This window comes from Pristiophorus japonicus, chromosome 3, assembly GCF_044704955.1.
Source record: "Pristiophorus japonicus isolate sPriJap1 chromosome 3, sPriJap1.hap1, whole genome shotgun sequence".
NCBI lineage: Eukaryota > Metazoa > Chordata > Chondrichthyes > Pristiophoridae > Pristiophorus > Pristiophorus japonicus.
In genome coordinates this window covers 29,329,292-29,354,783 of record NC_091979.1, presented here as the reverse complement: position 1 = coordinate 29,354,783, position 25,492 = coordinate 29,329,292, and the positions used below count along the sequence as shown (strand labels likewise).

Sequence of the window (25,492 nt, the reverse complement as noted above, 5' to 3'; positions counted from 1 at the left end):
TAGTTCTTCATGATCTGTCTCAGGAACTCCACTACCCTCTGGCAAAAGAGCACATGCTGACAGTAAAGATAGAGGGGAAAAGAAAAGCTCTGCTTGTAGTGCCCTAATAAAGACACTATTAGAAACAGCAGCCTCCATCCTGTTGCAAGTAGCATATTAGCAGCTTAATTGCTGGCAATGGGTTTGGTTTAAATAGCGATAGAACTGAAGCTTCTGCAGAGATGGCACCACCCCCGCCCCTACCCCAGAGATAACAGTGAAACATCAAGTTGTTAACCATTGCTGCCCTTAATAAACTTCAATAAAGTAGTAGTCTCCATTCTGGTATTGACCTGGCTAAAGCAGAACAAGAATCTTGGTGTTAGGGGTAGCCAGGCCTCTTTCTTTCCTCTTGATGTGTCAGCCGTGGCTCAGTTGGTAGCACTCTCGTCTCTAGGTCAGAAGATTGTGGGTTCAAGACCCATTTCACAGGGACTTGAGCCTAAAATCTGTGCTGACAATCCAACACTGTACTGAGGGGAGTGCTGCACTGTTGGAGCTGCTGTCTTTCACATCAGGTGTTAACCCGAGACCCTTATCTGTCCTCTCAGGTGGGTGTGAAAGATCCCATGACACTATTTGAAGAAGAGCTGGTAAGTTGTCCCCAGTGTCCTGCCCAATATTTATTCCTTAGCTTTACCGAAAAGCTGGTCACTATCACAGTGGCGTTTGTGTGACCTGGCTGTGCGCAAGTCGACTACCATGTGTTCAATATTCACTTCAACAGTATTTCATTGGCTGTCAAGTGCTTTGGGGCAGTCTGAAGTTCTGAAAGGTGCTACATTAATGCAAGTCTTGATAACTCCCTGCCAATTTTTCTAACACTGCTCCTCCTCTTCCGAAGGCACGGAATCTTTGCTGGCGTACATTTCCTCAAATGTCTCGCCCAAGTAGCCAGACCTGATGGGTCTGTGAATCTTGACCAGCAAGTGTCAAGGATGGAATCACAAGTAGGTCCCATTTCAGCCTCACCCAATGTCCACACATTGCAGTTCCAGCAGGGGTTGGCGGGGGGTGGGGACGAGACTGGGGGGTGTGGCACCACTGAGAACCCCAACTTACTTTTCCCTTCTTCAACCAAAGACTGCTGAGGTTAACAGAACAGCAGCACCACCAGGAGCTGAAGTAAGGGAACTGAGCATAAACTGGGCACCAGACCTGCCGCAGCCTCCTGGATGCTGCGATGGTGGCCCCGTAGAGAATAAAGTTGATCAGAAAGCTGAGGAAAGAAGAAACTCTGGAGTCAGGTCTTGCAGATCTGTGAATTCTCATCAACCAGAGGGGAAACTGGAAGAATCAAAGTTATTCTAAATTAATTAGGTGATCAAATCGGAGATTCTGTGCTGGTCTAGTAGATTCAATAATGGAACAGGAGACTCATCTAATGGTGGCCCATTAGAGATAGCAATGGAACGGGGTAGAGGCAGTGAACCAGTGGTGATCTGGTACAGGTAATATGTCAATGACGGCCTGCTACAGGATGTCATCTGGTACAGTGGATTCTTGGTGTTCTGGTACAGTGGGTTCATGGTGTTCTGGTACAGTGGGTTCATGGTGTTCTGGTACAGTGGATTCTTGATGTTCTGATACAGTGGGTTCATGGTGTTCTGGTACAGTGGGTTCATGGTGTTCTGGTACAGTGGGTTCATGGTGTTCTGGTACAGTGGGTTCATGGTGTTCTGGTACAGTGGGTTCATGGTGTTCTGGTACAGGGGGTTCATGGTGTTCTGGTACAGTGGGTTCATGGTGTTCTGGTACAGTGGGTTCATGGTGTTCTGGTACAGGGGATTCATGGTGTTCTGGTACAGTGGGTTCATGGTGTTCTGATGTCGTGGGTTCATGGCTGCACACAGGGAGGTTAAAGTAACAGTGACCTCAGTCTTTATTAAGACACTCCAGAGTGAGGAACAGGCCTTAGGGGCTGGCTTATGTACAGTGCTCCCAAGGGATTCTGGAATCCCTTGGGACTTCAGAGGATGCGCTCCCTGATGGCAGAACATGGGAGTGCATGCTTTACAGATACACAACATCACTCCACCTCCCAAAGTCAAAGTGAAAACTATTTAAAAGGTGAGGCGGTTGGGGGCCTTTCTTTCCCTGGTGGACTGCCTCGGTACAAATGTCTGTTCTGGTGTGTTGGCTGTGCCCTCGCTGGGCTGGCGTGTTGTTGGCTCTGCAGAGCTGCTGGGTGAGCCTGGCCTTGCTGGGCTGTTGGGCGTGATGGTTTCGATTTCCTGGTCCGGGGTGGTGTCGTTGATCCTTTGGGTGTGTGTTGTGGGCTCGAAAGAGGTGGTGTCTGCTGTGGGTTGTTCAGGGTAGTCTGTGAACCGCAGCCTCGTTTGGTCCAGGTGCTTTCTGCAAATTTGTCCATTGTCTAGTTTGACGACAAACACCCTACTCCCTTCTTTAGCTATCACCGTGCCCGCGATCCACTTGGGACCATGTCCATAGTTTAGCACATACACAGGGTCATTCAGATCAATTTCCCGTGACACAGTGGCATGACCATCGTTTACATTTTGTTGCTGCCGCCTGCTCTCTACCTGATCATGCAGGTTGGGGTGAACCAGCGAGAATCTGGTTTTAAGTGTCCTTTTCATGAGTGGCTCAGCCGGGGGCAGCCCAGTAAGTGAGTGGGGTCTCGTGCGGTCGCTGAGCAGTACTCGGGACAGGCGGGTTTGGAGTGGGCCTTCTGTAACTCGTTTAAGGCTCTGTTTGATGGTTTGTACTGCCCGCTCTGCCTGCCCATTGGAGGCTGGTTTAAACGGGGCTGAGGTGACATGTTTGATCCCATTGCGGGTCATGAATTCTTTAAGTTCCCGCACTGGTGAAACATGGCCCGTTGTCACTGACCAGTATATCAGGCAGGCCGTGGTTGGCAAACATGGCCCTCAGGCTTTCAATGGTGGCAGTGGCGGTGTTTCCTGACATTATTTCACATTCAATCCATTTTGAAAAAGCATCCACCACCACCAGGATCATTTTACCGAGAAACGGGCCCGCATAGTCGACATGGATCCTTGACCATGGTCTGGAGGGCCAGGACCACAAACTTAGTGGTGCCTCTCTGGGCGCGTTGCTCAACTGAGCACACATGCTGCATTGCCGTACACAGGACTCTAAGTCAGAGTCGATACCGGGCCACCACACGTGGGATCTGGCTGTCGCTTTCATCATTACTAGACCCGGGTGAGTGCTGTGGAGATCGGAGATGAACATCTCCCTGCCCTTTTTGGATAGCACTACGCGGTTACCCCACAACAGGCAGTCTGCCTGAATGACAGCTCATCCTTTCGCCGCTGGAACGGCTTGATTGGCTCTTGCATTTCAACGGGGATGCTGGCCCAGCTCCCATGCAGTACACAGTTTTTTACTAGGGACAGCAGGGAATCTTGGCTGGACCAAGTCTTAATCTGGCGGGCCGTGACAGGTGATTTATCATTTTCAAACACTTCCATGACCATCAACAAGTCTGCGGGCTGCGCCACCATCAACAAGTTTGCAGGCTGCGCCATTTCCGCCCGCGTGTTGGGCAATGGTAGCCGACTGAGAGCATCCGCACAGTTCTCGGTGCCTGGCCTGTGGCGGATGGTATAGTTATATGCTGATAATGTGAGTGCCCACCTTTGTATGCGGGCTGAGGCATTAGTATTTATCCCCTTGTTTTCAGCGAACAGGGATATAAGGTGCTTGTGATCGGTTTCCAGCTCAAATTTGAGGTCAAACAGGTACTGATGCATTTTCTTTACCCCGAACACACATGCTAATGCCTCTTTCTCAATCATGCTGTAGGCTCTCTCGGCTTTAGACAAGCTCCTGGAGGCATAGGCGACAGGTTGCAACTTCCCCGCAACGTTAGCTTGTTGTAATACACACCCGACTCCGTACGACGACGCATCACATGCTAGCACAAGTCTTTTACACGGGTTATACAATACAAGCAGCTTGTTGGAGCATAAAATGTTTCTGAATTTCTCAAAAGCATTACTTGTTTTTTTTCCCCATACCCAGTTCTCACCTTTACGCAATAACACATGTAGGGGTTCTAAGAGGGTGCTTAACCCCGGTAGAAAGTAACCAAAATAGTTGAGGAGTCCCAGGAACGACCGCAGCTCCGTGACGTTCTGTTGCCTGGGCGCATTCCTGGTAGCCTCTGTCTTGGCGTCTGTGGGCCGAATGCCATCCGCCGTGAACTTTCTCCCCAAAAACTCCACTTCTGTTGCCATGAAGACGCATTTAGACCTCTTCAACCGCAGCCCTACGCGATCCAGTCGCTGGAGGACCTCCTCCAGGTTTTGTAGGTGCTCGATGGTGTCCCGACCCGTGACCAATATGTCGTCCTGAAAAACCACCATGCATGGTACCGACTTGAGTAGGCTCTCCATGTTTCTCTGGAAGATCGCTGCAGCCGACCGAATTCCAAACGGGCATCTGTTGTAGATGAACAGTCCCTTGTGCGTGTTGATGCAGGTGAGACCCTTCGAAGACTCCTCCAGCTCCTGCGTCATGTAGGCCAAAGTCAGGTCGAGCTTGGTGAACATCTTGCCTCCTGCCAGCGTCGCAAATAGGTCGTCTGCCTTCGGCAGCGGGTATTGGCCCTGTAGCGAGAAACGATTAAAAGTTACTTTACAATTGCCGCAAATCCTGACTGTGCCATCACTTTTGAGTACTGGAACAATCGGGCTGGCCCACTCGCTGAATTCCACTGGGGAGATGATCTCCTCACGTTGCAGCCTGTCCAGCTCAATTTCCACACTCTCCATCATCATGTGAGGTACAACTCACACCTTGTGGTGAATGGGTCGTGCCTCTGGGACCAAGTGGATCCACACCTTCGCCCCCAAAAAGTTTCCAATGCCTGGCTCAAAAAGGGAAGGAAATTTGTTAAGAACCTGGGTACATGAGGCCTCATCGACATGTGATAGCGCTCGGATGTCATCCCAGTTCCAGCGGATTTTGCCCAGCCAGCTCCTTCCAAGCAGTGTGGGGCCATTGCCCGGGACAATCCAGAGTGGCAGTTCGTGCACCGTGCCCTTGTAGATGACCTTGACCATGGTGCTGCCCAGGACAGTGATGAGCTCTTTGGTGTACGTTCTCAGTTTTGTGTGGATGGGGCTCAGGGCTGGTCTGAGTGCCTTGTTGCACCACAGTCTCTCAAACATCTTTTTACTCATGATGGGTAAGCCATTCAATTTTACATTTAGCATTATAGGTGGAAATTTTGTCGAAAATATATGCACCCTGTGTACTTCAGCATCTGCCTCCTCTTTCTGAGGCTCGAAATTGCTTTGATCCACCATGGACAAATCTTCCTCTGCCACGTGGTGGTTAGCAGGTTTTGCAGAGCCTGCAAGCTCGTTGGAGGTGCCCCATTGTTCCACAGCTCTTGCAAACATACCCTTTGAAATGGCATGAATAGGCTGAATGGAAGCCTCCACAACGTCAACAAGGTGTGAACTGCCTTGCATTCCTCCTTTGTCACGGACTCTGAGTCATCTGGGTCACCTAAGGCCTGCTGGCAGTTGCAGACTCGTGGTTTCTGTCCTGTACATTTCTGCTCGCAAACACAGTTCCAGTTAATTTATGAACATTGCTAGCACTTGTGTGCTGAGAGATTTGTTTGGTGTTATCACTGGTGGACATAAACGCCTGTGATATCGCAATGGCCTTCCTGAGGGTCGGTGTCTCTACAGTCAAAAGTTTTCATAGGATGGTCTCTTGGCCAATGCACCATGCAAAAAAGTCTCTGATCATTTGCTCCAGGTAGCCATCAAACTCATATTGTCCTGCAAGTCGCCTTAGCTCGGTGAAGTAGCTCGGCACTTCCTGATCTTCAGATCGCTTGTACGTGTAGAACCGATACCTCGCCATCAGCACGCTCTCCCTCGGGTTAAGATGCTCCCGAACCAGCGTACACAGCTTCTCATACGACTTACCTGTGGGTTTCACCAGAGCCAGAAGATTCTTCATGAGGCTGTAGGTCGGTGCCCTGCAGACCGTGAGGAGGACTGCTCTCCTTTTTGCAGCGCTTCCTTCTCCATCCAGCTCGTTGGCTACAAAGTACTGGTCAAGCCCTTCGACATAGGCTTCCCAGTCCTCACCCTCCGAGAACTTCTCCAGGATGCCCACAGTTTGCTGCATCATTGCGTTGGATTCGTATACTCGGCGCCAGTTATTGTGTTCCTACCACAGATGAGACGACACACAGGGAGTTTAAAGTAACAGTGACCTCAGTGTTTATTAAGACACTCCAGAGTGAGTAACAGGCCTTAGGGTCCGGCTTATATACAGTGCTCCCAAGGGATGCTGGGATCCTTTGGGACTTCAGGGAATGTGCTCCCTGGTGGCGGAACATGGGAGTGCATGCTTTACAGATACACAACAGTGAGTTCATGATGTTCTGGTGCAGTCAGTTAGTGATATTCTGGTACAGCGGGATCATGGTGTTCTGGTACAGTGGGATCATGATGTTCTGGTACAGTGGGTTGATGGTGTTCTAGTACAGTGGGTTCATGGTGTTCTGATACAGTCAATTCATGGTGCTCTGGTACAGCCAGTTCATGGTGTTCTGGTACAGCCAGTTCATGGTGTTCTGGTACAGTCAATTCATGGTGTTCTGGTAGAGTGAGTTTGTTGTGTTCTGGTACAGACAGTGAGCCAGTGGTGATCAGCTAAAGTGGGCCTTTAGAAATACAAATAAAACACTGGACTCCTAATATAGAGGGACATGAGCTTGAATCGTAATTCTAATTGGTTTTCCAACTTTGTTGTCTTCGTTGGCTGATGGCTTCTCCTGGCCAGACCAGTGGGTGCAGGGTGCATTGTGTTGGAGGACTTCATCAGAGGGCAAGAATCCGCCCCACTGAGCAGAAAGCCATCTGTTGATGGTCACTCACTGTACTCACTCAGTGCTTTCAATTGACTATCCATCTTGGTTTAACAAGGAAACAAGACAGTGTTACCAAGGAGCGGACAGTGTAAAAGGCACTCTTGCCATTACCCAAAGTCTGTAGGCACTGGCGGATCCACAGTGGCATTGTTTACAGTCGGTCCAAGACCTGCCACAGTTTCTGATGGTTGACATATATTTTTCACTAGAGTTGAGTTAACTCAATAACCATCTACAGGATTGTAACCGTTGATTAGTTAAAGATCAGATTCACACCCAGAAGCTTCTTAATAAATCAAAAAGAAAAAGTTCTATAAAAAATATTAAAACTATAGTCAGGTGAGTTCATACTATTGCGTGATTTGAATGAGGGCACTGAGGGAAATGGATCTGAGTTTCTTGACGATGCAAAGCTAGGTGGGAAAATAAGTTGTGAGGTGGATGCAAAGAGACTGACAAAGGGAAGTAGAAAAGCTAAGTGATTGGGCAAGAACATGGCAGATGGAATATAATGTGGAGAAGTATGAAGTTATCCACTTTGGTCGGAAAAATAGAAAAGCAGAACATTTTTTTAAATGGTGACAGACTCGGAAATGTTGGTCATCAGAGAGACCTGGGTATCCATGTACACGAATCACAGAAAGTTAACATTCAGGTACAGCAAGAAACTAGGAAATCAAGTGTTATGTTGACCTTTATTACAAAACGATTGAAAGAAAAGAGTAAAAACGTCTCACCGCATTTATATAGGGCCTAGGTGAAACCTTACCTGGAGTACTGTGTACAGTTTGTGCCTCCTTACCCAAGGAAGGATATAGTTGAGGGAGTGCAACAAAGGTTCACCAGACTGAATCCTGGGATGGGAGGATTGTCCTGTGAGGAGAGATTGAGTAGACTAGGCCTATATTCCCTAGAGTTTAGAAGAATGATAGGTGATTCACTGAAACATAGAAAATTCTTACTGGGTTTGACAGGGTTAATGCTGGGAGAATGTTTCTCCTGGCTGGAGAGTCTAGAACTAGGAGTCACAGTCTCAGAATAAGGGGTCGGCCATTTAGGACTGAGATGAGGAGAAATGTCTTCAGTCAAAGAGTTGTGAATCTTTGGAATTCTCTACCCCAAAGGGCTATGGATGCTCAGTCATTGAGTATATTCAAGATAGAGATCGCTAGATCTTTGTATACTAAGGGAATCAAGCGATTTGGACATAATGCAGGAAGGTGGAGTTGAGGTAGAAGATCAGCCATGATCTTATTGAATGGCGGAGATCGCTCAAAAGGCCATTAGGCCTATTCCTGCTCTTATTTCTTATGTTCTCATGTGAAGCAATCTCGCTATTTCTATTTCACCTCTTACCCTGAAGTGCTTACCCACTCAGTGGGGCCCAGACGAGGGGCACTAGGACCATGGAAAAGGGCGCTGGGACTGCGGAGAAGGACACTTGGGCAAGGAACAAAGGGGATAGCAAATACAAATACATCTCTGTGTGATCACAGGTCAACGAGCCAGTCAATGAGGCTATAGCCAAATGTAGGTGGAGAGATATTACAAATATCCAAATTAAAATTAAGATGTCCAAACAGGAATAAAATTAAACAGAGAAGTGTTTAACACTGGGGTCAGGTTTGGTGATCCATGAAGCTAGGAAGGCCTAAATGACAGCCTGAGGAACCAAATTTAAATCGAAATAATTAGCAATATAAATAAATAGTAAAGAAAAAAAGAAAGACTTGCATTTCTATAGCATCTTTCACGGCCACCGTACATCTCAAAGCGCTTTATAATCAATGAAGTACTTTTTTGAGTGTAGTCACTGTGGTAATGTGGAAAATGCGGCAGCCAATTTGCGCACAGCAAGCTCCCACAAACAGCAATGTGACAATGACCAGATAATCTGTTTTTGTTATGTTGATTGAGGGATAAATATTGGCCGGGACACTGAGGATAACTCCATTTCTCTTCTTTGAAATAGTGCCATGGAATCTTTTATATCCACCTGAGAGGGCAGACGGGGCCTCGGTTTAATGTCTCATCCAAAAGACGGCACCTCTGACAGTGCAGCACTCCCTCAACTTAGATTTATGTGCTCAAGTCTTCGGAGTGGGACTTGAACCCACAACCTTCTGATTCAGGGGTGAGTGTGCTACCCATTGAGCCACAGAAAACAAAATAGGTAAACTTACAACACATAATTCCAAGAGCATGTCCAGCCTGACTTAAATGTCCATAAGTGATTGAGTTTCTTCTTGTGACAAGTCATAATTTGGAAAGATAGTCACTATTGATTTATCAAGGGAAGATCGTGACTAACTTAATTGTATTTTTTGAGGAGGTAACCAGGTGGGTCGATGAGGGCAGTGCATATGATGTAGTGTATATGGATTTTAGCAAAGCTTTTGCTAAGGCCCTACATGGCAGACTGGTCACGAAAGTAAAAGCCCATGGGATCAGGGCAAAGTGGCAAGTTGAATCCAAAATTGGCTCTGCGGCAGGAAGCAAAGAGTAATGGTTGATGGGTGTTTTTGTGACTGGGGTTCCACAGGGCTCAGTGCTGGGTCCCTTGCTTTTTTTGCTATATATCAATGTCTTGGACTTGAATGTTGGGGTATTATTAAGAAGTTTGCAGATTACGCTAAAATAGGCTGTGAGGTTGATAATGAAAAAGAAAGCTGTAAACTGCAGGAAGATATCAATGTACTGGTCAGGTGGGCAGAACAGTGGCAAATGGAATTCAATCCGTATAAGTCTGAGGTAATGCATTTGGGGATGTCTAAGAAGGCAAGGGAATACACAATAAATGGTACAACATTGAAAAGTGTAGAGGAACAAAGGGACCTTGGAGTGCAGGCCCATAGATCCCTGAAGGTAGCAGGCCAGGTAGATAAGGTGGTTAAGAAGGCATCTGGAATACTTGCCTGCAGTAGTCGAGGCATGGAATACAAGAGTAAGGAGGTTATGTTTGAACTGTATAAAGCATTGATTAGGCCACAGCTGGAGTACTGTGTGCAGTTCCAGTCACCATATTACAGGAAAGATGTGATTGCACTGGAAAGGGTACAGAGGAGAATTACAAGAATGTTGCCTGGAGTGGAGAATTTTGGCTATGAGGAAAGATGGGAGATGCTGGGTCTGTTTTCTTTGGCACAGAGGAGGCTGAGGGGAGACCTGACTGAGGTGTGAAAAATTATGATGGGTCTGGACAGAGTGGATAGGAAGGACCTGTTTCCCTTGGCAGAGGGATCAACAACCTGGTGGCATAGATTTAAAATAATTGGGAGGAGGTTTGAAGGAAATATGAGGGGAAATTTATTCACCCAGAGGGTGGTGGGGGTCTGGAACTCACTGCCAGAAAGGGTGGTAGAGGCAGAAACCTTCATCACATTTAAAAAATACTTGGTTGTGCATTTAAAGTGCCGTAACCTACAGGGCTACGGATCAAGAGCCAGAAAGTGGGATTAGGCTGGATTGCTCTTTGTTGGCCGGCGCGGACGCGATGGGTCAAAATGGCTTCCTTCTGTGCTGTAAATTTCTATGATTCTATGATAAGTCAGAAAGAGTGAGACAGCATAGAGCAATAATCCACTGGTTAGTCAGCCAACAACATGGGATTTAATGGGGGGTTGTGGGACAGGTTTTAGAGGCTTTTATTGTGGTTACATCCTTCAGGAGTTTACTGATTCTGAAATGAAGACTTTTTCCAAGTGTGTAGTGTAGTTTTGCTCTGTGAGATGTTTGTGAAAGAGGAGAAGGAATGTGAGCTTTTGGTGTGGGGCAGAAGTGATGTTGTTTGACGGAAAAGCGGCACAGTCTCAGTCAGTGCAGGGAGAGGTGAGTCAGCGGCAGAGCTGGTCTCTAGTCGCCTTGGTTAATCCTTGCCACTGGACCAAGACCTAGCTCTGTCAAGCCCGTGTGGTGACTGGTGTGCAACGGCCACCACACGTTAAAAATATCCATCCACAGGCATCTTCCACCCTTCGAGATTTAGCTCGGGACCTGGAATATTAGGTCCTTCACTGAAACACCTCTGAACCTTTTGGCATAGAAGCAAGTCATCCTCGATTCAAGGGACTGCCTATGATGATGATGGTTACATCAATAATCTACATGCTTAATTGCAGCTTTTTTATCTAATCATGAAAATGATAGTCATGGGAACAGTATTTTCACATGGACATGGACACACACACACACATATACACAGCCACCTGAATGAAGTAATTTTCAAATCTCAATGGAACATTACTGATGAAGGTCATCACTCCACAGAAATCAATATTGCACAGACGTATGGTTCTAGAGTCAAGGCTGTATTTCATTTTATTCAGAATTGAAAGACTGAGCCATATCTTATTAAATGTAATCGTGCCATTTATTAAAATGCAGTCAATAAAAGTCACCATCTTTCAACAAAGTCCATTGTAAGCTACACATCTGTGGGTTACTGGTTCTGGGCCAGTATATGCCGAAAACTACCGCTCTTCATTTAAGAATAAGTGGCTGACGAAAAGGGATATGGGGACAGGACGGACACAGACACTCAATAAGATCCCAAGGGCATTTTCACTGGGGGCCTGAGCAAGGAAGCCATCGGGGCGTTCCCGCCAAGCTGAAGCAGGTCATCTGCTGGCAGGAAGGATGAAGAGGCCGTCCAGGTCATCTTCTTTATGGGATCAGGTGGAGTAGGAGTGCCTCCCTCACCTCCGACCTCTCCTGGCCTGTACTCCTCTTTATTTCCAACCTCCATTCCCTTCCCTGAGACCCTCATCGTCACTTACCTAGAATCAAAGAATGGATACAGCATGGAAGGAGGCCATTCGGCCCGTCCAACCCATGCCGTCTCCCTGAAAGAGCACTTTAGCTAGTCCCCCTCCCCTGCACTTTCCCCGTAGGATTGTGCAGAGGACACAGAGAGGCTGCAAAGAGATTTAGATAGGTTAAGCGAATGGGCTAAGGTTTGGCAGATGGAATACAATGTCGGAAAGTGTGAGGTCATCCACCTTGGGAAAAAAAAACAGTAGAAGGGAATATTATTTGAATGGGGAGAAATTACAACATGCTGAGGTGCAGATGGACCTGAGGGTTCTTGTGCATGAATCCCAAAAAGTTAGTTTGCAGGTGCAGCAGGTAATCAGGAAGGCGAATGGAATGTTGGCCTTCATTGCGAGAGGGATGGAGTACAAAAGCAGGGAGGTCCTGCTGCAACTGTACAGGGTATTGGTGAGGCCGCACCTGGAGTACTGCATGCAGTTTTGGTCACCTTACTTAAGGAAGGATATACTAGCTTTGGAGGGGGTACAGAGACGATTCACTAGGCTGATTCCGGAGATGAGGCGGTTACCTTATGATGATAGATTGAGTAGACTGGGTCTTTACTCGTTGGAGTTCAGAAGGATGAGGGGTGATCTTATAGAAACATTTAAAATAATGAAAGGGATAGACAAGATAGAGGCAGAGAGGTTGTTTCCACTGGTCGGGGAGACTAGAACTAGGGGGCACAGCCTCAAAATACGGGGAAGCCAATTTAAAACCGAGTTGAGAAGGAATTTCTTCTCCCAGAGGGTTGTGAATCTGTGGAATTCTCTGCCCAAGGAAGCAGTTGAGGCTAGCTCATTGAATGTATTCAAGTCACAGATCGATAGATTTATAAGCAATAAGGGAATTAAGGGGTATGGGGAGCGGGCGGGTAAGTGGACTGAGTCCACGGCCAGATCAGCCATGATCTTGTTGAATGGCGGAGCAGGCTCGAGGGGCTAGATGGCCTACTCCTGTTCCTAATTCTTATGTTCTTATGTTCTTATGTATGTTCTTATGTTCTTATGTAGCCCTGTAATTTTTTTGTTCCTTCAGGTACTTATCCAATTCCCTTTTGAAAGCCACCATTGAGTCTGCCTCCACCACCCTGTCAGGCAATGCATTCCAGATCCTAACCACTCACTACGTAAAACAGTTTTCCTCATGTCGCCTTTGCTTCTTCTGTCAATCACCTTAAACCTATGTCCTCTGGTTCTCGACTCTTCCGCCAATGGGAACAGTTTCTCTCTATCTACTCTGTCTAGACCCCTCCTGATTTTGAACACTTCCATCAAATCTCCTCTCAACCTTCTCTGCTCTAAGGAAAACATTCCCAGCTTCTCCAGTCTCTCCACATAACTGAAGTTCCTCATTATTATAATATTCTCGTAAATCTTTTCTGCACCTTCTCGAAGGCCTTCACATCCTTCCTACAGTGCGGTGCCCAGAATTGGACACAGTACTCCAGTTGTGGCCAAACCAGTGTTTTATACAGGTTCACCATAATTTCCACACTTTCATACTCTATACCTCTATTTATGAAGCCCAGGGTCCCGCAAGCATTTTTAGCTGCTTTGTCAATCTGCCCTGCACCTTCCCCGATTTATGCACACATTCCCCCAGGTCTCTCTGTTCGTTCACCCCCTCTAGGATTGTACCATTTACTTTATATGTCCTCTCCTCATTCGTTCTACCAAAATGTATCACTTCGCACTTTTCTGTGTTAAATTTCATCTGCCAAGTGTCCACCCATTTCACCAGCCTGCCTACGTCTTCCTGAAGACTATCACTCTTCTCCTCACCGTTCACTATACTTCCAAGTTTTGTGCCAACTGCAAATTTTGAAATTGGGCTGCTTTGTCCTGGATGCTGTCGAGCTTCTTGAGTTTTATTGGAGCTGCACTCATCCAGGCAAGTGGAGAGTATTCCGTCACTCTCCTGACTTGTGCCTTGTAGATGGTGAAAAGGATTTGGGGAGTCAGGAGGTGAGATACTCGCCGAAGAATACCCAGCCTCTGACCTACTCTTGTTGCCACAGTATTTATGTGGCTGGTCCAGTGGTTTACTCTCTTAGTATTCTCTTGACGTGGCCATCAATGCTTTTGGCCCCTAATTCATATTGATTAAAGCCTTTGGTGTATCCGCACCATAAATTTCTACTCCACCTACAAGTGAGGTCAGTTGCATAAGTTACTATCCAGTTATTAATTGTCCTGCTGTCTCAGTCTAGATCAGGAATGGATTCATTCCCTGTGGATTTCTACCTTTTAAGCTCAAAAGCAAAGAACAATTGCAGGTTAGACTTGAGCTTAGATAAATAGGAACTGACACATTGGTAATGTTCTTTTCCCATCTTATTGCATCTGCCTCATTAGTTCTCCCACATGGGAACAGGAATGGGAAGAGGAGGAAATGCATGCCGATGGTACATTCTATCTTTGCCTTTATTTTTGGTTCATGTCTAAGCCGTTCTCAGTTTTGCCAACTGCACAAAGCACCTTTCCCTTGTACCTGCAAACATCTACAAGATGCATTGCAGCAACTCGCCAAGGCTTCTTCGGCATCACCTCCCAAACCCGCGACCTCTACCACCTAGGAGGACAAGGGCAGCAGGCGCATGGGAGCACCATCATCTGCAAGTTCCCCTCCAAGTTACACACCATTTTGACTTGGAAGTATATCGGCGTTCCTTCATCGTCGCTGGGTGAAAATCCTGGAACTCCCTCCCTGAGGGAGTTCCTTCACCACAAGGACTGCAGCGGTTCATGAAGGCGACTCACCACCCCGTTCTCAAGGGCAATTATTGATGGGCAATAAATTCTGGCCGAGCCGGCGATGCCCACGAATAAAAAAAAAAATTGCGAGCAGATCTCTCATAATTGTGATTCACCCGACAGTGCCAGACACACAAGCTGCGATTGTCTGATACAGGAACTGTCTTCCTCTAGTTCTAGGAGCTATGACTTGCATAAATCTTTAAAAATAAAATTTGAGAACGGATGTGAAAAATAAAATAAATATTCGGCCCCAAGGACCTTAAACATCAACTCCACAGTTGTTTCGAGCGAAGTTCTGACAGGCAAACAGTGAATGACTTGAGGAAAAAAAAGGATCATTCAGGATTTTAACATTAACGGTCATATATATATATATTAGTCTTGCTTGTGTGGCAGCCATTTTGGATTTGCACCTGGACACTTCCTTTGCTCGAGTAGGCCCTCGGCAAGGCTCCGTGTCTTTAACCGTGCAAGCATTAACTGTTACTGGGCTATAAACTGCGACCTCTCCGGGTGCGTCCGATGTGCGCCTCGCAAGTGGCGGTCCTCGGCGGCGATGCACAAGCGGCGAGATCCAGCTTTTGCGATCTGTTAAAATGTCATTTGACAGGTCGCACGCATTCGCATGAGAAGGACATCCGCAGGCAGAGATTTGTGCTTTTTGCCCAACTATTGCCCAGCGAATATCCTTCAAACTCTTACACCAGGTAAAATCAAGCATGTAGGCTACTTTTACCAGCGTAAGAGTTTTAAAAGATAGAAAAATTAAATGTTATCACTAATTTTTATATTAAAAAAGGAGGCATACACAAAGCAGGAAACTATAGACCAGTTAGCCTAACATCTATCGTTGGGAAAATGCTGGAGCTCATTATTAAGGAAGCAGTAGCAGGACATTTATAAAAGCATAATTCAATCAGGCAGAGTCAACATGGTTTTATGAAAGGGAAATCATGTTTGACAAATTTGCTGGAGTTCTTTGAGGATGTAACAAGCAGGGTGGACAAGGGGGAACCAGTGGATGTGGTGTATTTGGATTTCCAGAAGGCATTCGAAAAGGTGCCACATAAAAGGTTACTGCACAAGATAAGAGCTCACGGGGTTGGGAGTAATATGTTAGCATTGATAGAGGATCGGCTAACTGACAGAAAACAAGAGAGTCGGGATAACTGGTTCATTTTCTGGTTGGCAAACGTTAACTAGTGGGGTGCCACAGGGATCGGTGCTGGGGCCCCAACTAATTACAATCTATATTAATGACTTGGACGAAGGGACCGAGTGTAATGTAGCCAAGTTTGCTGATAATACAAAGATGGGTGGGAAAGCAAATTGTGAGGAGGACACAAAAATCTGGAAAGGGATATAGACAGGCTAAGTGAGTGGGCAAACATTTGGCAGATGGAGCATTATGTGCGAATGTGTGAGGTTATCCATTTTGGCAGGAAAAATAAAAAAGCTAATTATTATTTAAATAGAGAGAAACTACAAAATGCTGCAGTACTGACGGATCTGGGCATCCTTGTGCATAAAACACAAAACGTTAATATGTATGTACAGCACGTAATCAGGAAGGCAAATGGAATGGTGGCCTTTATTTCAAGGGAGATGGAGTATAAAAGCAGGGAAGCCCTGCTACAACTGTACAGGGTATTGGTGAGGCCACACCTGGAGTACTGCGTACAGTTTTGGTCTCCATATTTAAGGAAGTATATACTTGCATTGTAGGCTGTTCAGAGAAGGTTCAACAGGTTGATTCAGGAGATAAAGGAGTTGACTTAGGAAGAAAGGTTGAGCAGGTTGGGCCGATAACCATTGGAGTTTAGACAAATGAAGTGATCTTATTGAAGCATATAAGATACTGAGGGGGCTCGAAAAGGTAGAGAGGATATTTCCACTCGTGGGGGAATCTAGAACTAGGGGGCATAGTTTAAGAATAAGGGGTCGCCAATTTGGAATTAAGATGAGGAAGAATTTCTTCTCCCTGAAGGTTGTAAACCTATGGAATTCTCTGCCCCAGAGAGCTGTGGAGGCTGGGTGATTTAATATATTTAAGTCGGAGATATACAGAGTTTTGAGCGATAAGGGAGTAAAGGGTTATAGGGAATGGGCAGAGAAGTGGAGCTGAGTCCATGATCAGATCAGCCATGATCTTCTTGAATGGCGGCGCAGGCTCGAGGGATCGTATGGTCTACTTCTGTTCCTATTTCTTATGTTCTTATTGTAGTGTCCTTGCATCTTACTACAAACTCACACGAGGCATGGATATATCAGACACGGTCACTCTGTGACCTTCACCTTTATTGCCAGGACCAAGGAGTGTGGACCCTGGGTGGGAGCTCCCCTTTTATACCCGGAAACCCAGGTGAGGAGTGTCTCCCTCAAGTTCACCCCCTGTGGTCAGGGTGTGCATTTCTATGGTACAGGTACAGTGTACATGAGTTACAGTTACATGACTATGTCATTGCAAGATGGTTAAATACATGACATCATCTCCCCCCTTAAGTCTTTTTGTTTCAGAGGTTAAGTCTATCGGGTGGTCAGCGCTCTCTCGTGGAGCGCCGCAGTTGTGGCTCTGGTGGCTGAGCCTCGGCATGCGTCTCTGTCACTTGAGGTGATTCCGGCCTGTCCGGGCTGGCCGCAGGGACTGTGCATGCTGAGGACTGTCTTTGTTGCTCGTCCGCTGGTAGTGGTGTGAGTGCCATCTCATGCTCTTCTTCAGGTTCCTCCGTGTCTATGCTGAAACTTTTCTTTACTTGGGCCAAGTGTTTGCGGCATATCTGCCCATTGTTTAGTCGGACCACCATGACTCTATTTCCTTCTTTGCCAATTACGGTGCCCTCAAGCCACTTGGTCCCAAAGCATGGCTAAGAACAAATACAGGGACATCTATTTGTATACACCTCCCCCTTGAGTTTCGATCATGGAGCGCGGTTTGGAACTGGCACTTGCCCTCAATAATGTCTGCCAGGGCTAGGTGAATGAGGGACAGCCGCGTCTTGAGTGTGCGTTTCATGAGGAGTTCCGCTGGCGGGACTCCCGTGAGCGAGTGCGGGCGGGACCTGTAGGCCAGCAGGAGGCGCGATAGGCAGTACTGATGGGAGGGTCCTTTGGATGCGTAGCATGCCCTGTTTTATGACTTGGACCGCCAGCTCTGCCTGGCCATTGGAAGCCGGCTTGAACGGCGCTGTCCTGACGTGCTTGATACATTGCCCAACATAAACTCCTGGAATTCATGGCTGGTGAAACACGGGCCATTGTCGCTGGCCAGGATGTCTGGCAAGCCATGGGTCACGAAAACCGTACGCAGACTCTCCACGGTCATGGATGTCGTGCACGAGTTCAATATGGTACGCCCGGCGGATTGCCTCCGTTTTTGATTCAGTGGGCCGGATCCCGTCTGCGGCAATCCTCCTGCCCAAAAACTCGACCTCTGGGGCCATAAACACACATTTGGCCTTTTTCAGCCGCAAGTCTACCCGATCCAATCGGCGTAGCACCTCCTCCAGGTTGTGGAGGTGTTCTTTGGTGTCTTGACCCGTTATAAGGATGTCGTCTTGGAATACGATCGTTCCAGGAATGGATTTGAGCAAGCTTTCCATGTTTCCCTGAAAGATAGCTGCTGCCGAACGAATGCCAAACGGACACCTGTTGTCGACAAATAATCCCTGGTGCGTCGTGATGGTGGTCAGAAGCTTGGATTCTTCAGCCAGTTCCTGAGTCATGTAGGCCGAAGTGAGGTCCAACTTCGTGAACAGCTTGCCACCTGTCAGCGTGGCAAAAAGGTCCTCCGCTCTCGGAAGCGGGTATTGGTCTTGTAGCGATACTCGGTTGATGGTGGCTTTGTAGTCGCGACAAATCCTAACCGAGCCATCTGCTTTGAGGATGGGAATGATGGGACTTGCCCTGAATTCAACGGGCAAAATTATGCCCTCTCTGAGCAGCCTGTCCAGTGCACATTCAATTTTTTCATGCATCACATATGGCACCACTCTGGCTTTGTGGTGCACTGGTCTGGTGTCCTGAGTGATGCGTATCACTACTTTCGTGCCATTGAACATTCCGACACCAGGTTGAAAGAGTGACCCGAATTTTTGCAGGACCTGTGAGCATGAACTTCGCTCCACAGATGAAATGGCGTGCACATCCCCCCATTTCCAAGTCCTCTCAGCTAGCCAACTCCTCCCCAAAAGCGTGGGGCCATTTCCCGGAACGATCCAGAGTGGCAGCCGGTTCTGTAATCCATTATGTGTTACCACCAACTTTGCACTGCCCAGCACTGGGATGATCTCTTTGGTGTACGTCCGTAGCTGTGTCTCAATGCGTTCCAGTTTGGGCCTGCTCGCTCTGTGTGGCCATAGTCTCTCAAATTGTTGGGCGCTCATGAGTGACTGGCTAGCTCCCATATCCAGCTCCATGTGCTTCAGTAAGACTTTCATCATCATGGGTAGCGTTTTAGTGTTTGAGCTGTGGATGTCAGACACATGAACCCGCTGAACTTCAGCATCTATGGCTTTACCCCAGGCCTCATCCTGCATTGCAGACCCCTCTTCTGGTTCCACTGTCTCGCAGATTAGCCTCGCTACTGCCTTTTTGCACATCCTGGCCAAGTGTCCACTGACATTACAAATCCTACAGGTATAACGCTGGAACCTGCAGCTTCTCGCAGTGTGTCTACCCGCGCACCTCCAGCATGAGCTGAGATTGAGATTGCTGTTAACAAAAGGACTATTACCAGGCATTCCTCTCTGATTGCCCATTTGGCTGTTTCCAAGCACTGTGATGGTGGGTGTTAATGGTCCCATCGCGGGATGCATTGTTCCTCGAGATGGCTTGAATTGCCGATCCCCTTTCCATTGTCCTTGTTGCGGGCCCACCCTAGAGCCTGTTGCTGCCTGGGCGGTTTCAAAATGCCCTTGCCTGCCTGTGGGGTCCCGAGCTGTGTTCACCATGTTAACTCCCTGGTTCGTCACCACATTTGGACCAGGGCTACATGCGTAAATTAGCTTGGTCTCCTCTTCCCCTGCCATAAAGGTCTAAGCTATCAACGCCGCCCCTTCTAAAGTCAAGTGCTTAGTCTTTATGAGCTTCCTGAAAATGGCGGCATGATTAATGCCCTCGATAAAAAAGTCCGTTAACATCTCCCCACTGCAGGCATCGGATACTTACAGAGACTGGCCAAGCGCCGCAGTTCCACCACGAAGTCCGAGACGTTTTGCCCCTCCCGATGCCGGTGAGAGTAGAACTGGTGCCGGGCCATGTGTATGCTACTTGCCGGCTTGAGATGCTCACTGATCAGCTGGCTGAGCTCTTCAAAAGACTTGTCCGCCGGCTTTTGGGGTGCGAGCAGGTCTTTCATCAGCGCATATGTCTGTGCTCCGCAGCTGGTCAGTAGATGCGCCCTCCGCTTGTCAGCCGCTGTCTCTTCCAGCCAGTCCTTTGTGACAAAGCTCTGCTGGAGTCTTTCCACGAAGTCGACCCAGTCCTCACCCACACAGTAACGTTCCTCTGTGCCACCGGTGATTCCCGTTTCTCGTTGCCAAATGTAGTGTTCCTGCACCTTACTACAAATTCACACGAGGCATGGATATATCAGACAGGGTCACTCTGTGACCTTCACCTTTATTGCCAGGACCAAGGAGTGTGGACCCTGGGTGGGACCTCCCCTTTTATACCCGGAAACCCAGGTGAGGAGTGTCTCACACAAGTTCACCCCCTGTGGTCAGGGTGTGCATTTCTAGGGTACAGGTGCAGTATACATGATTACAGTTACATGACTATGTCTTTGCAAGATGGTTAAATACATGACACTTATGTTCTTATGTAGGAGAGATGAGGAAACACCTCTTCACCCAGAGGGTGGTGGGGGTCTGGAACTCACAGCCTTGAAAGAATGGTCAAGGAAAAAACCGCCATCACATTTAAAAGGTGCTTGCATGTGCACAAAGAGACAAAACCTACAGGGCTGGAAGGTGAGATTAGGCTGGGTAGCTCTTTTCTGATCAGCACAGACACGATGGGCCAAATGCCCTCCTTCTGTGTCGTAATTTTTCTATGATTCTACGATCTCAGGAGGCCCCAAAGTACTTTACAGCCACTGAAGTGCTTTTGAAGTGTTGTAATATCGAGAAAAAAAATTCCACATAGCAGGATCCCACAAATAGGAATAATGACTCGATAATCTGTTTTAATCGTGGTGATTGAAGGATAAATATTGGCAAGGTCCTCAGGAAGATCTCCCCTGCATGTCTCAGAGAGAAGACATAGTCTCGGCTTAACATCTCATCCAAAAGACAACACCTCCAACAGAGCAGCACTCCCTCAGCACTGCACTAAAGGCTTTCTGTGCTCAAAATAGAAACATAGAATGTAGGTGCAGGAGTACGCCATTCAGGCTTTCAAGCCTGCACCACCATTCAATATGATCTTGGCTGATCATGCAACTTCAGTACCCAACTTGCTTTCTCTCCATACTCCTTGATCCCTTTAGCCGTAAGGGCCAAATCTAACTCCCTTTTGAATATATCGAACAAATTGGCCTCAACAACTTTCTGTGGTAGAGAATTCCACAGGATCACAACTCTCTGAGTGAAGAGGTTTCTCCTCCTCTCGGTCCTAAATGGCTTACCCCTTACCCTTAGACTGTGACCCCAGGTTCTGGACTTCCCCAACATCAGCAACAGTTTTCCAGCATTTAACCTGTCCAATCCTGTCAGAATTTTATATGTTTCTATGAGATCCCCTCTCATTCTTCTAAATTCCAGTGAATATCAGCCTAGTTGATCCAGTCTTTCTTCATATGTCAGTCCCGCCATCCCGGGAATCAGTCTGGTGAACCTTCGCTGCACTCCCTCAACAGCAAGAATGTCCTTCCTCAGATTAGGAGAACAAAACTGCACACGATACTCAAAGTTTGGTCTCACTGAGGCCTTGTACAATTGCAGTTAGACCTCCCTGCTCCTATACTCAAATCCCCTCGCTATGAAGGCCAGCATGCCATTTGCTTTCTTTACTGCCTGCTTACCTTCAATGACTGATGTACCATGACACCCAGGTCTTGTTGCAGCTCCCCTTTTCCTAACCTGTCACCATTCAGATAATAGTCTGTCTCTCTGTTTTTGCCACCAAAGTGGATAACCTCACACTTATCCACATTATACTGCATCTGCCATGCATTTTCCCATTCACCTAACCTGTCCAAGTCCCCCTGTAGCCTCCTAGCATTCTCCTCATAGCTCGCACTGCCACCTATTTTAGTATAATCTGCAAACTTGGAGATATTACATTCAATTCCTTCGTCTACATCATTAATCTATATTGTAAATAGCTGGGGTCCCAGCACTGAACCCTGCAGCACCCCACTAGTCACTGCCTGCCATTCTGAAAAGGATCCATTTATTCCCACTCTTTGCTTCCTGTCTGCCAACCAGTTCTCTAATCACGTCAATACATTACCCCCAATACCATGTGCCTTAATTTTGTACACTAATCTCTTGTGTGGGACCTTGTCAAAAGCCTTTTGAAAGTCCAAATACACCACATCCACTGGTTCTCCCTTGTCCACTCTACTAGTTACATCCTCAAAAAACTCTAGAAGGTTTGTCAAGTATGATTTCCCTTTCATGAATCCATACTGACTTGGACCAATCCTATCACTGCTTTCCAAATGCAATGCTATTACTTCTTCCATAATTGATTCCAGCATATTCCCCACCACCAATGTCAGGCTAACCAGTCTACAATTCTCTATTTTCTCAATAGTGTGGTTACATTAGCTACCCTCCAATCCATAGGAACTAAACCAGAGTCTGTGGATTGTTGGAAATTGACCACCAATACATCTACTATTTCTGGGGCCACTTCCTTAAGTCTCTGGAGTGGGACTTGAACCCACAACTTTCCTGACTCGGAAGCAAGAGTGCTACCGACTGAGCCACAGCTGTTTCTCTGAATGCAAGTCTGCCGTGCTACACTATAACATTCATGGGTTGGTAATGAGCAGCATGCAAGCGTTAAAAGTCGATTCTGCTGATGCTGAAAGTAAAATCCATTCATTAACAAATATGAAAAAATGAAAAACACAAACATTAACAACCTAATGGGCCCGCAGCCTGATTGCCTTGGATTCTCCCTTGACAGCTACTGACACATTCAGCAGCCCCAGCGACTGGAGGGGAAGTTCACTGGTGCAAGTCACACATTCAAATAAAAAGCTTGCAACATAATAATGAAGGATATAAACAACATTCACAGCCTATGCAATGAATATATTATTGACCAGTACAGAGCTCTGTGATTATTTTTAATGCTGGGTCATAAAAAAAACCATGTTGATCAATCATCTACACTGTCGAACATTTCATGGCCGATATTCCTTCCATTCCTTCTTCAATTGCACTTTTTTCTTATTATTCACAGTCCGACAGGGGACTTGAAGGAATCACAGAAATGCTTAGCAAGGAGTCGGTATCGATACTTGCAGAGGAGATTGTAGGAAGTGAGCTGGTGACACACAGACAATCCGAATGTCAGCTGTTGCGTACATTGGGCAGAGCAGTAGTGATACCCGCCCCTCCTATATGCTTCAGAGACATGGACGATGTACAGCAGGCATCTCAAAGCACTGGAGAAGTACCACCAACGCTGCCTCTGCAACATCCTGCCAATTCACTGGCAGGATGGGCGCACCAACGTCAGCGTTCTCTCTCAGGCCAACATCCCCAGCATCGAGGCAATGACCACGCTCGATCAGCTCCGATGGACGGGTCACATTGCCCGCCTGCCCAACACTAGACTCCTGAAACAAGCACTCTACTCCGAGCTATGTCGCGGCAGGCGAGTCCCAGCTGAGCAGAGAAAACGCTTCAAGGACACCCTCAAAGCCTCCTTGAAAAAATGTAACATGCCCACCAACTCTTGGGAATCCCTGGCCCAAAGACCGCTCAAAGTGGTGGAGTAGCATCCGAGAAGGCGCCGAACACTTTGAGTCTCTTCGTTGGGAGCACGCGGAAGCCAAATACAAAAAGTGGAAGGAGCGTACGACAAACCAAACACCCCACCCCCCCTACCCCTCCAACCACCAGCTGCCCCACCTGTGACAGAGACTGTAGATCCCGCATTGATCTCATCAGTCACCTTGCAACTCATTTTAGCGTGGAAGCAAGTCATCCTCGGCCCCGAGGGATTGCCTAAGAAGAAGAATATTGGGCAGTGGTGGATGGAGGATCTGCTATGCTCATTCATTGGTGTCTTTGGTTTCCATGATCGGGTCTCCCCTGCATCGCTTTCAGACACTTTGCTGTTTGGGAGGGCAGGAAGTCCGGTGGGTCTGCCCCTTCCCTAAAGCAAGCCTGCAGCTCTGAAAGTGGATCTGGGGTTTTCGGTGGTGGAGTGCGGAAACTGCATTTTCACAGCAACAATATCATAAATGCATAAGGAATAGGAGCAGGAGTTGGTCATATAGCCCTTCGAGCCTGCTCTGCCATTCAATAAGATTGTGGCTGATCATTGACCTCAACTCTACTTTCCCGCCAGATCCCCATATCCATCGATCTGGATGGGTAAGGGCCCCCGATGTTTGGCTACTGCCACGGAGGTGCTTATTGAACAGGTCAGGGCCAGGAAGGAGGTCCTGCTTCCCTTCGATGGCAGACGGCACCATGTCAAATTAATCACCATACATGGAGAGAGGTGGCTGAGCAGGGTAGCGCTAGCAGTATCATTCGCAGGACTTCACTGCAGAAACTTTATTGACCTTACCAGGACTGCCAAGGTAAGGCTCCTCTTCAAATCTCTCCAGTTGTATACCACACTTTGCCCCCAGCACAACCAATCCTTCCCTCCCTTGTTGCACAAGCTTTTCCTATCATCGCAAAAAGTCACTCTCACTGCACCTCCTTCTGCTCACATTCAATGCCTGCTATTGCCCTCAAAACCGGCACAAACAACATACTGCCTTTAGTTTGTTACCAAGTTGGAGCTGCTAAACTGCTGGATGTGCAATACTTTCACCATAATGAATCAAGTTATTTTTTTCCTTTCTCATGTAATGCTGGATTATTCGAAACCTTAATAAGCTTGCGACATAAAGGCAACACAATTGGTACGTTGCCTTTCTTCAGCAAGTTTTTACTTCAGTGCAGTAAGACCTGTTGTTATGGTAACACCAGGTCTCAGGCTGTTCTAAATTTATTACTACAGTCACACTTCACCTAACTATCCAGGATAATCTTTAAGCCAGACTTTAACAAGTCTAACCAGATCACAAATGCAACCAACTGAAGCCAAGAATAAGTGCTAAGCTGGTGGAGGGTAGGGGAATTAGCAAGACAGTTCAGGCAAATCATATTTTGCACAATAAAATTGAAGTTAACAAACATAAAATGAGACATTATTTAAGAAATAAATATCACAGTACCATTCATCACCGTCAGCATCACAGTTACAGTGGTACTTGGTATCCAGGCAGCTCTCCTCCAATCCGCAGGCACATTTCTGAACTCCAGGCGATGAACCTTCCCAGTAAGCTTGCTTTTCATTGGTCCTCCCAATCCACCAGGTGAATGGTGTCCCATCTGAAAGAAACTCTGAGATATTACTAAGAATAAAACTGTCAGGGCTTTCCCATTAAAAAATCTCTCATTTACTTTGATGTCATGGGGGCTTTCATGAAGGTCCTGAGAAAGAAAAAAATATTTCTCTTTCTGCACCGATACTGGGGTTTCTGACTGGAGGGGTCCATCACTGACAGCCCTCCACCGACCAGCCTGCCTCTGCGCTCCCGCCACTGGTCGATTGGTTGTCCAATACTAGCGCTGCACCGCCTTCCTGCACCAGTTGGAATGTGAACAGACACTTTGTTACCCGATTGCAAGATTCTTGACATATCAGTTAAACAGCCAATTTTCGCCTATCTCCAATTACATAGGATTTTAAAGGATTACATCGGATATACGACACAGAAACAGGCCAGTCGGCCCAACCAGTCCATCCCAGCATT

At 47.1% G+C, this 25,492-nt stretch overlaps 1 protein-coding gene across 1 annotated transcript in view; it reads right to left on the bottom strand.

Moving 5' to 3' along the window:
- Positions 1-25,492, bottom strand: part of LOC139253699 (contactin-associated protein-like 5) — a 1,150,822-nt gene that overhangs the window by 326,957 nt on the left and 798,373 nt on the right. Inside the window, exon 14 of the mRNA XM_070873518.1 lies at positions 24,911-25,067. Coding sequence (XP_070729619.1) covers positions 24,911-25,067 — 157 coding nt within the window. The remainder of the gene's footprint in view (positions 1-24,910; positions 25,068-25,492) is intronic.